At 41.5% G+C, this 19129-nt stretch overlaps 2 protein-coding genes across 4 annotated transcripts in view; both read right to left on the reverse strand.

Moving 5' to 3' along the window:
- Window positions 1-19129, reverse strand: part of crybb3 (crystallin, beta B3) — a 783391-nt gene that overhangs the window by 711941 nt on the left and 52321 nt on the right. The window lies entirely within an intron of this gene.
- mapkap1 (MAPK associated protein 1) overlaps window positions 1-19129 on the reverse strand; it is a 63358-nt gene that overhangs the window by 37632 nt on the left and 6597 nt on the right. The window contains exons 3-5 of one of the 2 annotated variants that reach the window (XM_067439633.1): window positions 12560-12649; window positions 12320-12465; window positions 10213-10385 (exon numbers count right to left, since the gene is read on the reverse strand). In XM_067439633.1, coding sequence (XP_067295734.1) covers window positions 10213-10385; window positions 12320-12465; window positions 12560-12649 — 409 coding nt within the window. Of the gene's footprint in view, window positions 1-10212; window positions 10386-12319; window positions 12469-12559; window positions 12650-19129 lie in introns of both variants that reach the window. The other variant, XM_067439632.1, reaches the window with a different exon arrangement.

A 19129-nucleotide genomic window follows, 5' to 3' on the forward strand; every position in this document is an offset into this window, starting at 1 on the left:
GGATTGACTCCTTAAGGAAAACTGATCCATCAGAAATACAAAACTAAATGCAACCTTTTCCATGATTCATTCAGCGCAGGCACGTTAAGCTTTGTCTTTATGATATAGCTTACATCCCTTGAGGGCAGTGCCTTCCCTGATGTTTGTGCTGGGACGATGGCGTTTTAATTTGCTCTGACACACTGTCGAAATCCAGGCCCGAGCTGTAAAGACTAACTGTCATAGTGTTAATCAGACCCATGATCCTGCTCAGGCAGCCTGAGGAGATAACAGCCGACTGAGAGAAATGTCCTGGATCTGGCTTTTTTGTGTTTCAGTAACATCAGTAGCTTCTTACTTTCACCTCCAAATTCTGTGCCATCCAAGATGACTATGTCCTCTTTAATATCTAAGATCCTTGTCTCAAAAGACCTTCTTGTTATATGAGTGTCATATCAGATACATCAGACTGTCATGGCTCATGTAGTATGATACAGTAAGAATAAGGAGCTATTATTTATGGGGGGGGGGGGCTTAACTATGCACTTTGGTGCAGTTGCTCACATTTATATGGTCAAAAGGCAAGAAATTCTGATAGCTGGTAATTTATATCATTGAGATGTTTGTAACACTATAGCAGATGCTTGTATAAAATGCATTTAAAAATCAGTTGCCACTCCATATTTGCCAATAATCTTAGTAAGATGATATTTAAATGCTTAGTTTTATAATCAAAGCTCTGTGTTTTTATTGTGCGGGCAAAACATATAATGCAATGAATACAATGATGACTGAGAGATACAAGAATAAACGTTCCTCAAAAGATTGATGGATCATATTTGATATATTAATATTCGGACATGACTTTTCTAACAAATGATGTATGACCAATCAAGTAAAATTGCATCAGTTCAGTAAATGTCCATATAGAACTATTACTAACAATATAAAACGTCATCGTCTTTGTATTTACTTACTAAAAGTCAGTACAGATTTCACAGCTAAAAGACATGAGTCCACATCCTGAAGGGTTGTTTTTACCATTGTACTAAAAGGGGTTTTACTTGTTAAAAAGTATGAACTATCAATCAGATGACAGAAGGCATGTAGTAGATTGTATACAACAGGTTTTCCAGCAAAGCTCTACATGTTGATCATTTACAGGCCTTTGATAATTTGGTTTTTATTTTTGATAAACCAATTTCTATGTTCTCAATACATGACAAGTATTCAAGAAGTCATACGCAAGTCTTTCAACTTATTTTCACACTTATATCTGCACATCCGGATGGATCTTGAAGCATGCAAGCATCCTTTGACAGCCCTAGATTTAATATCAATTTATCATAAAAACTGGTATCTAATGAAATTAATTAATTAAACTTTAACAATTCAAATAATAATTTTCATTATTAATACACTTTGTGAAGTAAGTTTTACTATATAATAGTAATATATTTCCGTCATAATTTCATTAAATTAAACTAAACTTTAATGCTGGCAGTTTGTCGTGAAGACCTTTGCGTTATAGTGTGTATTTAAAAATAGCTTGAGTCATGTGTTCCCTTATCGAGTCGGTTCCTCGACATTACGTATGGGGAAACCCTTTTCCTCGAAATGCTGAAGCCTGATTGAATCACTCTATTGCTTTGCAATAGCCAAAGGCGTCCTGGCAATCGCCTGATTGGCTGGCCCAGCCACTATAAAAGCGATGTCAGGCGCCAAAAAACCTCAGAATCTTTCTTCTTCACCTGGAGCCTGGTTTCGTCGTTGATTTACGCTACGAGAGTGGACCACGCGGATTGCGAATCCCCTCTTGCGTTCCGGCGGATTACTAACTTCAAGATGTCTCTTTGTCGCGAGTGTGGCGGGCCCGTCGATTTTCCGGACGCACACGAGGATTGTGTGCTGTGTCTGGGCCTAGCCCATGCTGAGGCGGCATTGGAAGGATCAGATTGCCGAGCCTGTGAGGAATTGCCAATCAGGATCCTTCGTGCGCGGCTAGCCGTCGTTCGCGGCGACGACCCGCTGCCTCCTGCATCTCCTCAGCCCGCCGCCGTCGAGCCGCGGGCCGGCAGATCGCAGGTAACCCCTTCAAGGGGCTCTGCGGGGGGTTTGACGTCGGCCCATCCCCCACGTTGCCCTCGCGTGTCAGAACCCCCACTCACCTATGTTGAGGATAGTTCCCGCCCTCCGGCCGAAGCGCGGGAAATGGTCTCATTCGGATACGGAGAGGACGACGCCATGTCCACGAGTGCTTCCGATCCGGGTGCCTGGTCGGAAGTTCCTTCAGAGGCTGGCTGTACCTCAACCTCTCTGGATACGGAACTGATGAATATTCTTTCAGAGGCAGTGGCGGTTATGGAGCTGGACTGGGCGGCACCTGAACAGCCGTCCAAACGCTGGATGGACGGGTCCTTCCTCGGCGCTAGCCACCAGGCGGACGTCGCGCAGAGGCCCGCCCCCTTCTTTCCCGAGCTCCACGAGGAGCTCACTCGTTCATGGCGCTCCCCTCACTCAGCTCGGGCCCATGCTCAAGGGACTCAACTGCTCACGACAGTGGAAGGGGCGGAGAAAAAAGGATACGCCAGACCGCCTCCCGTCGAGGACGCCGTCGCGGCTCACTTATGCCCGTCCCGCGGTTGGAAAGCCGCCTCACTGCCTTCTAAGCCATGCCGAGCCACTGCTCACATCGCTGAAAAGGCATATATTTCAGCAGGACATGCAGCATCTGCCCTCCACACGATGGCAATCCTGCAGGTCTTCCAAACGCGACTCCTGCGGTCCCTGGACGAGGAAGGCCCGGACCCAGAATCAGTCCGTAAGCTGCGCATAGCAGCGGACCTCGGATTGGCCGCTTCTAAGAAGGTGGCCCAGGGAATCGGCCGCAACATGGGCAGCCTCGTTGTCCTGCATCGACATCTGTGGCTGACACTCACGGAGATGCGGGACGCGGAGAAGAAGCAACTCCTCGACGCGCCGGTAAGCCCGCAGGGCCTCTTTGGCGTCGCGGTGGAGGCGTTTTCAGAGAAGTACACGGAGGCATTGAAGCAATCTAAGATGCTGCCGCATCTTCTCCCCAAACGATCGAATGCGCTTCCCAGAGCGAGGTCCAGATCGTCATCGGCTCAACGTCAGGCAGGTTACGCTGGGCGCGCGCCTGTCCAGGGCGGGAATCCGCGCCGCGAGCCGGAACCGCCACTCCGTCAGAGGCAGTTCAGGAAACCCCGTTTCGGGGCGAAGTCGGCCCCTCATCATCAGGGTCGGCAGGCGGAGAAAAAGGAGCAGCGCTCCTGATGTTCCTGTGAGGAGGAAAAGAGCGCGGCCCGCGCACGACAGCGGACCGGCGGCCAAAAGAGCGCGTTCCCGCTCAGAGTTCTTTCAGCAGCCAACAAAGAATCCCAATGTGCATTCAAATGTTGTGTCAAATACAATGTACTGTGTTGCAATAAAACGTTACATGACTCACCAAAAGAGCTCTTTTCCTCCATTAACTACTGTCCGCGACATAAGCGAAACCTCTCCCTCGGGAGATGTTTGGCGGAGCGGAAGCTCGGCGCAACCCGAGTTTTTAAATGTCTCCGTGGGTCAGACCACAGACACATCACCTGCCGTCATTGTAAGCAGCGATGCTCTGCCGGCGACTGGCACGACGCCCTCGCCGCAGCGAACACCGCCGTCACTATTGTCGAACCACCTAAGCGCGTGGGCACAGCTACCGGCGGCGTCAGAGTGGGTGATCAACACTGTAAAGCGCGGCTACACGCTACAGTTCGCTCGCAGACCACCCCGCTTCAACGGTGTGATTATGACAGAAGTGTCGGAAGAGAGCGCCCCACTGTTACGGGCAGAAATCTCCTCCCTCATAGCGAAGCAAGCGATAGAGATGGTACCCGAGGAACAGAGGGAGTGCGGGCTCTACAGCCGCTACTTCCTTGTTCCGAAAAAGGACGGGGGCATGCGCCCCATTTTAGATCTAAGACCGCTGAACAAAGCGCTCGCGAAACGATCGTTCAAAATGATTACAGTGAAGCAAATCCTGGCGCACATTCAGCCCGGGGATCATTTCATTGCGGTGGATCTGAAAGATGCTTATTTTCACATCCAGGTAGCCCCTCATCACAGGCGTTTTCTGCGATTTGCGTTCGAAGGTGTTGCATTCCAGTTCAAAGTGTTACCCTTCGGCCTAGCACTGGCCCCCCGTACATTTACGATGTGCATGAATGCGGCGCTTTCTCCCCTGAGACTCAGTGGAATGCGCGTGCTAAACTATCTCGACGACTGGCTGATCCTTGCTCAATCGAAAAGTGTGCTCGAGGAACACAAACAGATGCTCCTCGCTCATTTAGCGCGCCTAGGTTTGTCTGTGAACATGCAGAAGAGCACGCTTCAGCCCTGCCAATCCATTACCTTTCTGGGTATGGTTTTGGACTCGCGCACGATGATCGCGCGCTTATCGACACAGAGAATCCAGTCCATTCACAATACACTGGCCTCGTTTGTGCGAGACAGGGCAGTCACTTTAAAAACGTTCCAGAGACTACTGGGTCTAATGGCGGCTGCAGCCTCCGTCTGTCGGCTGGGCTTACTGCATATGAGACCGCTGCAGCTCTGGCTACAGAACAGAGCCCCATCACACGCGTGGAGGGCAGGGACAGAACGCCTTGTCATAACGCGAGCATGTCTCGAGACCTTTACGCCCTGGTTCGGCACAGCTATGTTCGAACAGGGTGCTGCTATGGGCAGGGTGGTCAGGAGGATAGTGGTGACCACAGACGCATCGCTGTCAGGCTGGGGAGCCCTCTGCGATGGCAGACCAGCGTTCGGTACGTGGACGGGAGACCAAAAGCGCTGGCATATAAACTGCTTGGAGATGGAGGCTGTTCGTCTGGCGCTGCAGGTTTTTCTTCCGTTTCTGAAGGACCGTCATGTTCTGATCAGAACAGACAACACGGCGGTGATCGCGTATATCAATCGCCAGGGAGGAATGCGCTCCCGCGCCCTACACGGCTTGGCGAGACGCCTGCTGTTGTGGACGGATCGGGCACTTCTCTCGATCCGGGCAGTACATATACCGGGCAGCTTGAACCGCGGAGCCGACATGCTGTCCAGGGAGGGCATTGTTCATGGGGAGTGGAGACTGCATCCCCAAACAGTAAAGATGATCTGGAGCATCTTTGGCGAAGCGGAAATAGACCTCTTTGCGTCGGAAGAGAACACTCACTGCCCTCTATACTTCTCGCTGACGACCGCTCCCCTGAAAGGGGACGCGCTGTCGAGCCGTTGGCCCACGGGTCAGAAATACGCGTTCCCCCCAGTCAAAATAATGCCGCTAGTGCTGCAAAAGATCAGGGAGGAGAGGGACGCTCTGCTTTTGGTAGCGCCAAAGTGGCCCAACCAACCGTGGTTCCCGGAGCTGATGAACATGTCGTCAACTCCTCCGTGGCGAATTCCACTGAGGAGGGATCTGTTGTCCCAGGCGAGGGGCTCCATATGGCACCCCAGGCCGGAATTGTGGGACCTACACGTGTGGAAAATCAGTGTGGAGTGAACCAGTTGGATGCTTCACACCGAGTCTGGCTCACGCTAGCAGAGTCCAGAGCACCGTCAACGAGGCGCTTATACGCACTGAAATGGGGAGTGTTTGCGCACTGGTGTGATAGCAAAAATGAAGACCCTGTGGTTTGTGCTATTCCCGTAGTTTTAACCTTCCTACAGGAACGTCTGGATAATGGCAGCTCTCCCTCTACGTTGAAGGTCTATGTGGCCGCTATCGCAGCCTCTCATAGTATACTGGATGGCCGTTCAGTGGGTAAACACCCCTTAATAACGAGCTTTCTTCGGGGAGCGAGGCGACTGAATCCCCCTCGCCCTCGCCAAATGCCAGTATGGGACCTAGCCTTAGTGCTCAGAGCGCTATCTGACACACCGTTCGAACCAGCTGAGTCTATCGAACTGAAAGTGCTCTCATTTAAGACGGCGCTGCTGCTCGCGCTGGCGTGTGGGAAGCGGGTAGGTGATCTACATGCCCTCTCAGTTAGTAATGCTTGTATGCAGTTTGGTCCAGACGATTGTATGGTCAGACTCACGCCCAGACACGGCTACACGCCTAAAGTGCTCTCAACCCCGTTCAGGGCCCAGGTTGTCACGATACAAGCTTTTTGTTCCACAGAGCCAACCTCAGATTCAGCGTCACAGAAGTGCGCCTTGTGCCCCGTGCGTGCGCTGCGTGCTTATGTAGACAGAACTAGTCAGATTCGAAGTTCAGAACAGCTCTTCGTCTGCTACGCTGGCGCCAGGAAAGGTGGCCCGCTGTCGAAGCAGAGACTGTCGCACTGGATTGTGGAGGCTGTGCGCCTAGCTTATCATTCCCAGGGACTTGACTGCCCGATAGGAGTGCGTGCCCACTCTACTAGGAGTCTGGCATCTTCATGGGCCTGGGCTAAAGGTATGTCTATTCAAGACATTTGCCTTGCGGCAGGCTGGTCATCTCACAACACTTTTGCGAAATTTTATAACTTAGATATTCCCTCGTTTGCACCACACGTTCTGTCAGTGCAGGAGGAGAAGGCTGAACAGCCATTGGACGACTGAGTCACCTGAAGACACGCCCCAACCCAGCGCGTGTTTCAGACGTGGTTTCAACTAGGTCGTCTAAGCAGCACGGGACAATACAGAGTCAAGTTAACTCTATAGCGCCTTTAAGTCATAACCACATTTTCAGTGTTATCCCCATTATCTATGCCCGCTTATCCACGCCGGCTATATATTCGAGCACCAACATCTTGTTGCCTTATTCACCCCCTGTAATTCACTAGTCCAACGTAGTTCGACTGTATACAAGGGAGACGCTGACAGTGTCAACGCAGAGTTGGCTCTCTGCCAGGGTTTTCAACCAGGTCCGATACCTGACCTGAAGGGGGAGGGGCGAACGCGCTGATACCAGTGGTTACAGCCGAAAGCGCCATTGGCTCTGTTGTACCGGGCCGACTCTATTTTCTTTTCACACGGCGGGGTTTTATACGTTCCCCATACGTAATGTCGAGGAACCGACTCGATAAGGGAACGTCTCTGGTTACTCAACGTAACCTTAGTTCCCTGCGAGGAGGGAACGAGACATTACGTAAACTGCCGTGTGAAACGCCTCCTCGTTGCCTCAATAGCTCTCGTTCAGTCGAAAGATTCTGAGGTTTTTTGGCGCCTGACATCGCTTTTATAGTGGCTGGGCCAGCCAATCAGGCGATTGCCAGGACGCCATTGGCTATTGCAAAGCAATAGAGTGATTCAATCAGGCTTCAGCATTTCGAGGAAAAGGGTTTCCCCATACGTAATGTCTCGTTCCCTCCTCTCAGGGAACTAAGGTTACGTTGAGTAACCAGAGACGTTTTTAGACTAACCCCAAATGCTTTGAGTTTAAGTTTTGGACCCCATTTACACCTGTTTTAAGCCGTTAAACTTGTGATTGAACTTCTAGATGAAAATAGAGGGTTAACATTGACGTAACTTTCCTGCCGGGACCTGCCCCCTTAGCAAGACAGAGGCAAAACATCCTGCAACACGACTGGCTTTAGTAGGAGAAACTGCAAAAACCAATGATTATCTTTTTTTTTTTTTTAAAGGCTCGACAGTTGGACTTGACGGTGTTCATTACAATTTACCAAATGAAATGCAATATAGGTATATTTAAATCCGGTTGATTACCTATTTAATTGTTACAAATTGCACAAATCTATCTATTTATCAATCCATCCTAAAGAAAACTGGGTTTGTCTAGCCTTTATAGAACACAAGGCTCATAATAATTGATTTTTTTTAAATAAATGTTGACAAAATGCTTTACATTTATGCATAATTTAAGGATGGTAAATATTTGATTGAGGAGTCGTCAATACAAAATATAACCTAGGGTATAATTTTACCCAAAAATATATATAAGACAAAACAGCAAATTGACGTTTCTGTGCCTGGAATTCAGCTGTTTCTGCGAATTGTAGAGCTCCTTTTTCGTCTTTTTTCTATAGCTTACGGAAGTCTGTATAAGGATAGCTCTGATTTACTAGTTGAATCCAATTGTACAGTCGATCGCACAGCTCTTTTCACTGCATTCACCAACACTGTCACTCAGTGGGTGTAACCGCAGTGACTCCAGAGTCACGCCTACCGTGAGGTCATGTGATATACTAGATGTAAACACTAAAGTCTAGGATTCATTTTATTTTAATAAGCTACTCAAAAACTGGATCAGCAGAAGCAGTTCAGCTTAACTGGAGTGAGGGTGAAGGGAAATTAGAGGTTGGCAGCGATATGAATGATTCAAGAGGGGCATCCCTTTACCTTGATCCTCACTCAAAAGCAGCTTTCAGAAGGTTTCTAGTAATGGCCAAAGCCGTATGGAGGTAGTAGACTCATTGAAATCCCACACAAGTCGTGTCTCTCTTCCTCTCTACAGCCTGACCCTCCTCCAGGGGGAAAGGGCTCATTGCTATGCCAATCAGGTCTCACATCAACCACCAAGACTGTCTGTGTGAGGCACCAAGCTGCCCAAGAGGGAATCTGCTTTTTTTTTCCTCGTCTCCTCTCCATTTTAATGGTTACCCTCTCCTCAATCTGACCGAAGTATAAATCTTCATATTGTACCATGTACCAGGGAGAAAATTCCTGCGCTATTTGGTCAGCAAACCTCGGAGACGCACTGAATGAGGAGATGAGAAAGAAACCCAGGGGAATCCCTGCCTTCGCTGGGAAAGGTCAAAACTGGCATTAGAAGCAGAGGTAGATGGAAAAGGAATATAAATGCCTCTGGGAAGGATCACTAGTACATTACTTGGAGAGAAGCACTTTCCAAGCAGGTTGTCAACAAGCATATTTTATTTATGGCACCCTAAACAAGCATCCATTAAATACCACAGTGAAGATGTTTCCAACTTCCAAAATGAACTGATTTTGTCCTAAATTACATCACACCAGGCCGTACTTCAATTCGCTTGACGTATATTGACGCCTAAAGGATTACATTTACATTAAAGGAGTCCTATTAGGCTTTTTCACTTTTTGTACATTACTAAGTGTGTAAAGTTGGAGAAAAAAAAGAAAGAAAAAAAAAAGCTCAAAGTCCATGCCAAACAGAAATATTTTAATTTAACAGAATCCACTTTCCAAAAACTACAACACTAGAACGACTCATTTGGACTACAACGCATTTTTCCGGATCTTATAAAGTCACAATGTTACTCGTTTAAATAACCTCTGCCCATGGAATACGCATTAAAGGGGACGAGGCCTGGTTGAGCTGCATTAGAGAAGACAGTGTTCTCGCCATCAAAGACGTGCTGTTGAGAAACAGAGTGGATAAAATTTATTTTAAACACTGTTCCTGACCATTACAACCCCAGCATTCATCTGTGTGCTGCACATTTTGCAGAGAACAACTTCCAAAACCTAAGTGAGTACAATGCCGGCTAAGCACAAAAGCTTCTCCAGAAATATGTTGGGACAATCTGTTGTTTGTGGATTATAACTTGTAAGCATCTCTTATTTTTTCTAGTTGCGTTTTCTATTAACAGTTCCAATTTGTCAGTTTTATGTTGTTGCTATGATGTAAACAAAGACAAAAGCTTAGCTTCCGCTCGCAAGCTAGCCAATATTGTGTTGATATAGCTTTTGTAAGCTCTCGCTTTTCTAAGACTTAGGAAAATTAACCATGGTTTTGTGATTGATTACTGTTTGTATTACCATAGTTTTCTGACAAATATCATGATTAAATAATGTTGTATCTAAAATGTATGAGAAAATTACAACAACAAAAAAACACCTCCGAAACGTCCTATGAAACGTCCTCTGGTTTGTTAACATTCTTAAGTCTGAATGATGCTTGAATTGGTTAGAAATTGACGGCATCCATTGTATTTACATTGAGTAGAGCTTGTGGTTATGGTAAGGGGCGGGACATTTCCCAAACATACGCTAAGCACTGCTAATCAAACACATTGGTCCAGTAAACCAATCACAGCACATTTCGTATTTCGGAAGGAGGGGCTTCAGGGAAACAGGAAATAAACGTTGCGTTCGAGCCAGACTGGGTAGAGAGGTGCTGTAATTTTAACAATCAAGGATGAAAGCATATTTTAGTTCAGCCCAAAAACAAAAGGGCATAATAGGACCCCTTTAAAGCACTGGAATATGAAGAGATATCAAGTTCTAATATAGGATGCGTGTAAAGTGTTTTCTACTAACATGAGCTTGGGTTCGCGGCCCTCACAGGTGTACTGCCAGCAGATGAGCCCGATAAGATCGTGGACCCGAGCGTTAGCCATCGTGACCACCGTCATGGGGTGAAGCTTTTCTTGGGTCGACTGCATCGAGAGGTAAACGTCAATTTTTTTGGTTGCCGTTGTACCAACATGGCCCTGAAAAAGAAAGGTGAAGGAGACATGTCTGTCAGCAAACGCGATTGAAAAGAAATTGCATATTTCAAACCAAAAAGCAAAAATATCGTCAAACTAGGGTTTTTTTAGCCTTGGTGCTCACTCAGTAGACACAGGTTTGAATCTGGTTTGTCCTCACTAAATTTGTGCTCTCCATCCTCAAAATACTTTTGAGTTCTCTCAACTTGTCAGTAGAAATAGCAAATAAGACACCAATTTAATAAAAAAAACTGAAATATTTATTATTATAGATGGTAAATAAATGAATAAGATGGTGTCAATATCTCTTTTACCATAAAAAAAGCTGCTTTGTGTTCCTGACAAGTTCATAGTACAGAAATTTTTTCAATTCCTGTTTGTAAAAACATGAATCTAAAGAGCCAAAGGGGAACAGGTGATAAAGACGGCTGTAATTGATGCACAATGACAAACTACACCTAAAATCTCCAAGACTGTCAAAAAATGAAAACGGCAGTCTTTCTCTTTTCTGCGAAGGTGTTATAGCCTGGAGCTGAGCCTAATGCATGGAGACAGGAGAGAAACCTGCGTGACACCAGGCGGTTCTGTTCTGTATTTTAGAAAGAGCATGCTTAGGGGTGATGAAAGACTCTTTAACCCATCCCAAAAATAGTTGATTACATTTACTCTGCCATTAACTTAAAGCCTCATTACATATGTTATGTGTTAATGATGAGTGCTGAAAATTGAGTACTGTAGGGATTTCTTAAGCATTAATTGTTTTTAATCATGCAAGAAAGGAAGGGCTTAGCCCTGCAACATTCATGAACAGTTATAAATGATTAGGGATTTTATTAGGGCTATTGATTTATGCATTAATTTAATTAATAAGTCATTAATTAGCCCCGCTCCAGAACTACGTGGGTCATACATTTCATACAGTTGATTGGTGTTGAACATGAAGCATGTCAACTGAAATCCCTTCGTGATGAATAGAATGCAGTTAGAATGGCCCTGAAATTTAAGATATCAGGGCAAAAATTGTATTTTTATATAGTCTTATATTTACATTGATACAGTTAAGCAATATCACACGAGTAACGAACACAATATCACGAGTGCTGTTTTTGTCTCAAATAGCAAATGTGATATTGATTTTATATAACAGTTCAATAAATAAGAAGTTAATATTGTGTTATATTTTAGACACATTATTGTCTGCTGCTCAAGCTTGCCAATGAAAATATTACTGTTAATATAACTGTTGTGCACCTCCAAGCAATACACAGCAGTTTCGTTTTTGTACGAATCCACGTTTTGAGTCAATAGATCATTCATAAAGAGAGCCTTTTACTTCATTACTGAATGAATCAGTCGTTTGAACGAATCAAATGAATAAATGTTAAATAAATTACTCATTTAGACATTTACCGCCACCTACTGGCAGTTTTAGTTTCTTATTTAGAGTATAATTTCATAAAAATAAAAAAATGCTGTCATCATTTACTCAACCTCATGGCCGTTAAAGTCTAAAAGTTTGTGTAATAAATTCTGTGTTGAATTAAAAAATATTTTTTTTCTAAAGCTACTTTTTGTAATGTCTATTTGATGTTTTTCTTATTTAACACAATAATGGCTTTGACTTTAGCGGGTAATTTCTCAGCCAAATTTTATGTGAGATTAATTTGATTATTAAATCGTGACATTCATTAATTAGATAAAAATGTATACTAAAAATAATTTAAAAAATAAATAAATACTATAAATAGCATCTCAATAATTCTTAAACAACACTGGATAATGATGCATTATTTTAAGTCTAGCTATAGATACAGAGACATGTATTAAGAAAATGAATTTAGATCTCATGTTGACCTTGAAAAACATCTGTATTCAAAGATAATCCGGCATGTCATTTTAGAGGTGAAAGTGCTTAGTCTAGACACAGAAGTGCTCACCTTGCCATCAAATTTGGAGTATTCATTGAAGGGGTTGTTGAGCTGTTGGGGACACTGTTCTAGCCGCAGCGAGAGTGTGGATTTACTGCCTGTGCTCCGGGGCCTGTCCTTAAAGTCCTTCTTATCAAAAAGTGAGCTTAAGTCGTCTGCTACAAAAGTCAACAGAGGAAAACATATTAAGAGTTCAAGAAATGAAGAGAAAATTAATGTGAACTACTCTTTTGAGTACAGCTACTGTACCTGACTGAGACGAGCTTCTCTCTTTCCACTGGATATTTTTGCACTTGATCTGGTTCTGTCGTTCTTTCCTCAATCGCTCCAGTCTTTGAGCTTTAAATGAAAAGACTTTCATCTCATTAACAGTGTCAGTGGTGTGACCCCATTAGGAGTTCAAAATGGTCAGCTTCAGTTAAATGAAAAAGCACATGTATATTCTGTTACAACTGTGATTGACAAATACAAAGGCTGAATTCACCTGGTAAAAAAATATGGGGGTTATGACACCTTTCAAGCTATGATACATCTTTGATTAAAAATGCTGAAGACAGACAGGTTACTATTAGACTGATGATTTAAATATTAAAGTGCTGATTATCTAACAAATCAATGTCTATCTTACTTGACCTACTATTACATTAATCTTAGCTTTCCTTGTCAATATAGTGGATGAAATGTATTCCAGCAAATACTACCATGGTGTATACTTAGACATTTGTACTTTACAAATATAATTTAATAATTAATTTTCCTCATTACAGTACGAAAATGTCACAAAGGGGAAAAATCTTAAAATGCACAGTTTACAAAGTACTATTTTTCAAAGGTCTATTGTGAAATGAAGCCGTTTTGTATAGAAATACCATCTGAAGCAAACTTGAAAAAACACAGCATGACATTCATTGTTAGTCAGACAATCACCGTCTGAACAAACACTCTCAACTTTAGTCTTTTGTGCATGTCATTAGATTATATTATGACAAGAATATTCTGGAATGTCTATAAATATGATATACAAGACATTTTCCATTTATTTCATGAGGTCTACAATTGATCTACATAATTTTTACAAACACATACAAATGCATACTAAACAATACACCTATATGCAACTCGTAGACAATGTACGTTTGTTTAAAAGCTGCATATATGAATATTCTTTAGAAAGCATTTGTATGTGTTTGGAAAATGTTATATTCAGAGTTGCTGTATCCTTAAAACTAAAAGATTCGGTCATTGAGCATTTGGCTGGCATTTTGAGAGCCAGTACAAATATGCAGCACTTAAACTTGAAGTATGTATGCAAATATAATCCTCTTTAATTGCAGGGCAAAAGTTTCCCTTAAAGGGTTTTTTGCTCTGTAACTTCTCTCATACTCAAGTGTTTTGTTGATTCTGAAACTGCAGCCTGAGTGGTCTGAGACGCGCCACATGAAGGCAGTTACAAATGTATGCTGTATAAATGACCACAAAAGCATGCAATATGCCCTTCACAAATATGTGAATCCAAACATTCAACTAAGTGCAATGTTGTTGTATTGCAATTCATAACAGGATTTCTGCGATGTGGAAAACGCAGACGGAATCGCCGAATCCAGTCATAAAAACAGAATTTACTGTATAACGCAGAACATTTTTATTAATCAAATCACAAGACTAGTGTTTGTGAATATTTAACCGCAAAAAGACTATTTAAATAGCCTGTGCCGCTTCACTATATGTGGACACGAATGCATAAACTTCATCTCCAGAGAAAAAGTCCCGTTTAACTTAAAAATTGTGACATTATATTACTGTAGTACAGTAGAATTTAGCTACGTCTCAATGTAATAATAATACTTACACTGATAATAATTATAAATTATTATTACAATAATTAAGAAATAACCACAATTTTTCTATGTTCTAATTTTAACAGCAAAACAGCAAAGTGCTTTGCGGCAGTTTGTTTGACATTTTTTATTTTATTTCATATTAAAAAAAAGATAGATTAAATTAATGTTGTATGCCTTCATTTGATTGACAGAAAAGGAAAACACAACACAGAATTTTTGAAGAAAAAACAACAGAAATAAAATGACAAATGCTAATAATAAATTGTTGTTTTTATTAAAGCTACACTGGTAACTTTTTTAGTTTATTCTTAGCTAAAAACACTTACTTCTTTCAAAAATATATGTGCTCATTAATGTATATTTACTTCTTTCAAGTAATAAAGTATTCTCGTAAGTTTATAATATACCATTGAAAATACATACGGGTGAGGGTTCGAATGCTGGTCGCCATGTTGGCCCTTCATCTTGAAAGTACATTAGCCAAAGAGGGACATACCCGTAAATTCAAGCTTCGAGTTTAGAGTTTAGAGGGGGGTGTTGTGAGGGGGCTTGCCATGGTAATCTTGGACTAAATCGGCCACCGTAGGAGTTCAAATGAAATTGGAATTGAGAGGAACAGAAACTATTATTCTCTGGATGGTCATATACCTTTACACCGGTAGATGGGGGAAAATATCACACAGTGTAGCTTTAAATCAACTATTTAGAAATGCTTTTTGATAAAACTGTAATTAAACTATTAAACTGGAATCAAGAAAACTTGAATTTGAAAAAGCAAATAAATAAATAAATTACTTTTATTATCTATATAGCACATACAGATATATTACGTAAACACAAATTTTATTTTGGATACGATTAATAGTTTAACAGCCCTAAATTTAACCATTAAAATGGAGTCCAAACAAATTAAATCAGGAAAAAAATTTTTTTTACAGAATTTGGAGTAAAATAAAACCGACTTCATAGGGATGATAGGGCCCTAATGAAGTAAACTCTATCGTTGTCTTTAATTGTATTAGACTACATTTCTATATTAAGTACAGTTGTGACAGTGATGCTTCATCTCAAGGGTCAATAAAGTAATTCTGGAACGTAAAAAACAATGCCTAGCCATCCAAAGAACTTTCTCAAGTTGATTCGATCAGTGTTTCTATAGGACCAAGTCATACTTCAAAAACATTATGTTGCTCATTTGCAGTCATGAAATAATTAGAAAAAGTATTTGTGTCCAATTATAGATTATTATTTTGAGATCACAAAATTAATAGCTGAAATTCAAACTGAATATGATTCATAGATAAGATTCATCAGATTCATATTGATATTTTCAGCACTGTTTCCTGTCCTGAACACTTGCTTACCAGCAGGCTCAGGTCTCACGAAACTGTCTTGTCGTCCTGGGGACAAGTTGTTCAGATGGTTGATAATAGAGGAATATTTCAACCCTAACCCACACCCAACAAAAGCATCACAAAACCAGAGCTACACCACATCCATTTAATCAAAGTTAAAAAGCTAAAGTGCTAGTGATTATCAGTCCCAGAATTAATTCACATTTCAACATTTGCCATGACAAGAGGCACTGACTGAAACTGAACGACTCCAGGAACAAAGCTCAACATGACCAGGCATCAGTAAAGCTGTTTGTGTTCAAACAAGCATAACATATTTAGAGCCTCATAATTACACATAAATCTGCAGTTAAAATTGCGGTATTGTTTAAAAAGCTAAATATAACAGGGATAACTCACCAGTAATGTGAGGAAATTAAACTACTCAATTTAAGAGAATCTTTTAAAAACATTTTAGTATGAAACAGCATAACACATTGAGGTCGACCGATAACGATAAGTTGGTTGGACCACGCTGGCCGATAACCGATCAAACAAGTTTTTTTTTTATGGATATAAAACAAACATAACACAAAATAATGCTGAACTTTATTACAAAATGTTCAAAACATTGCTGAACCATGAACACTGTACTTTTTAATTATAAAATAAATTACATTTTAATCATTTATGTTAGTTCAAAGTGCATTAACTTTTGTTAAGAGATCCAACTTTAAAATTTAGCCTAAGCCTTAGCATTGAATTAGACACATATTTCTATACTTTTAGACTTTATTTGCTTCTAGAAAACTTGATAATTACCTAATAAAAATAACAAAACGCATTATAGAGACGATACAAATAGAACTGAAATCGAATGCATTTCTGATTTGTTTATACAGTATGTTTCTGTCGGCTGCATGGCGATGAAGTCCGCTTTCTCATGTCAATAGCTCGATTTCACTGCATAACGAATGCATAAAAACAACCAGCTGGATATAAACTAATGCAAATCGATGGTAACAATCGTGACATTAAACATTTGAGTCAGGCTTGCGTGTTGTTGTCGTCACGTTGTTTAACCTCGAGCTACTAATGCGCCCTCAGCCTCAACAGCAAACATACTGCTGTTCTCCACTAATCCAGCATCTAGTCAACAAATTAATTACTTTATAATGATATGAAAACATACACTCTCAGAAAAAAAGGTACAGTGCAGTCACTGGGGTGGTACCCTAAGATACAAAAGGTACATCTTTGTACCTTACTCACCCATAAATCGTACATATTAGTACCTTAAAAGGTACATATCAGTACTTTAAGAGTGTGTATTAATACCTTTAAAGGTACATATTAGTTGGTTTTGTAGCTTAGGGTACCACCCCAGTGACAGTAGGGGCGGCAGTGGCTCAGTGGTTCATGTAGGTTGTCTACAAACCAGAAGGTTGGTGGTTCAATCCCCGGTTCCACCTGACCAAGTGTCGAAGTGTCCATGAGCAAGACACCTAACCCCAGCTGCTCCCGACGAGCTGGATGGAGCCTTACATGGCTGACATCGCCGTCGGTGTATGAATGGGTGAATGTGAGGCAAAAATGTAAAGCACTTTGGATAAAAGCGCTATAAAAATGCAGTCCATAAAAATGCAGTCCAGTAATGCACCTTTTTTTCTGACAGTGTAAGGTAGTGCACTGTATACATACCGTTTCATTGTCTATTTTAAATCCTCATCTAAAGTGTCAAACAAGTGTCAAAACAAACTCCACGAGGAGTCAGTGATAGGTTTTTTTGCCTCTAGACATAGCTACGCCGTAGGCTGTGTTGCATGTGTAGCCTATGACGTACCCTGACATGCACGTTTAAAAATGTAACGTGACATGATTATCTATCTATTATCTTTTTGCCGATAACCGAATTCTGAAACAAAACCAACCAATAGGTCGACCTCTAGGGTCTCTACTGAAAAACATACATGAGACACACATTAAACATATGTTGAACACCCGAGATATTCTCTGTAATTGTCCAATATCCAAAAAAATCAAAAATCAAAAAATTGTGTTCACACTGATTATTTGGAATAAAATTAATACAGGAAAAATAAAACAAGAAATACCAGATTTAATGTGTTTCAACTCAACCAGTTTCGTAATTTTTTTTTTGTACAAAGACAAATATAAATAGTGATGAAAGCCAAAATATTAAATGTCACAGATGTATATTCACCGAGTAATCAATTTTTGCAGAGGGGGTCAAAATGACAATTTTCACCTGAGATTTAAAGCCAAATTACATGGGAGTAATGACTTTAGAAAGATGGGCAGCATTAGGGCTGTAACGATACACCAAACCCACGATTCGGTTCGTATCACAATTTTTGACCCACGGTACGATACAAACCTCGATATGGGGGGGAAACAAAACAGTTCAAAAGATATTTTGAGGGGAAAAAAATAATCTATCAGTGTGTCTCCGGCATCTGCATGTTGGTTGTGTTGCCGGCCAGTTGGGGACGCTTCTTGAAACACTTACGGCAAATTGTGTGGGTCTTGTCAACTACACGATTGCCATCCTTGTTCTCCACCAGGTAGCCGAAATGTTGCCATACTGCTGACTTAAAAATTGGATCTGGACAGGAAGGATAATTCTGGGAGTTGGAAGGGGTGTGTCGCGATTCTGCCTTCTCACATCGCGATATAGGTTCGTGGACCTGCATATTGCGATTTCGATTTCATATCGCATATCATTACAGCCCTAGGCAGCATCATTACCATTATTTTACACAGACAATGGTAGGTCTATTAGTGAAATATGTTTACTTTAGCAATCTTTCTTCCATTATATGGCAATGGCGATGTTCAAAAACAGGAAAATGTGTTTTCTTGTGTTTTTTTGCCTCAAGTTTGCATGCCTGTAACTCAAGAAGTATTAAATGTATCTTAATATCCTTTTAGATTCTGGTTCTTACCTAACTTTTATTTGGTATCTTTATTTTAAAGGCCCTATGTGAACATTTCCAGAGATCTGAATGCGGCTCTGTGAGTAAACTGGTCAATTGTACACATTTTCAGTGGTCAAAACCCAAACGTGGGTAATTTTGCATACAGCTAATGCTTTTTCTTTTAAAGAGGAATGTCTGAAGAACACAATGATGAAACTACAAATGTATATCATGTTTTTCTATCAAAACAATTGTATAGAACATAGTCTGAGTGCCATAAATATTTCTTTTCCAAAGTTGTGTGCCTGTAACTCAAAAAGGTCTCATAATATCCATCTAGTCTGTCATTCTTAATAAGCTTTACTTTTGAAACCTTCATTTTCAAGGCCCTACATAGTTCAGTTGCATAGATATGGAGATCTCAAAGCATGCTCTATGTTCAAATTGTTAAATTTTATTGATTTTCAGTGATTGAAAACCAAATGTGGCTCATTTTGCACACAACAGATACATATTTTATTTAAAGAGGAATGTCTGAAAAACAAATCATGTTTAACTAGAAATGTATCTTGTTTGTCTTTGTACAGGAAAAAACATGAACAAAATCAATCAAATTTGAATGACCCTACTGTGTTTTTGAAATAATCATCAGATAACCGATTCCAAAAGACCCAATTTTAGCACTGGAAACAGGTTTGCATGATC

The sequence above is a fragment of the Pseudorasbora parva genome, chromosome 3 (assembly GCF_024679245.1).
Source record: "Pseudorasbora parva isolate DD20220531a chromosome 3, ASM2467924v1, whole genome shotgun sequence".
NCBI classification, from domain to species: domain Eukaryota; kingdom Metazoa; phylum Chordata; class Actinopteri; order Cypriniformes; family Gobionidae; genus Pseudorasbora; species Pseudorasbora parva.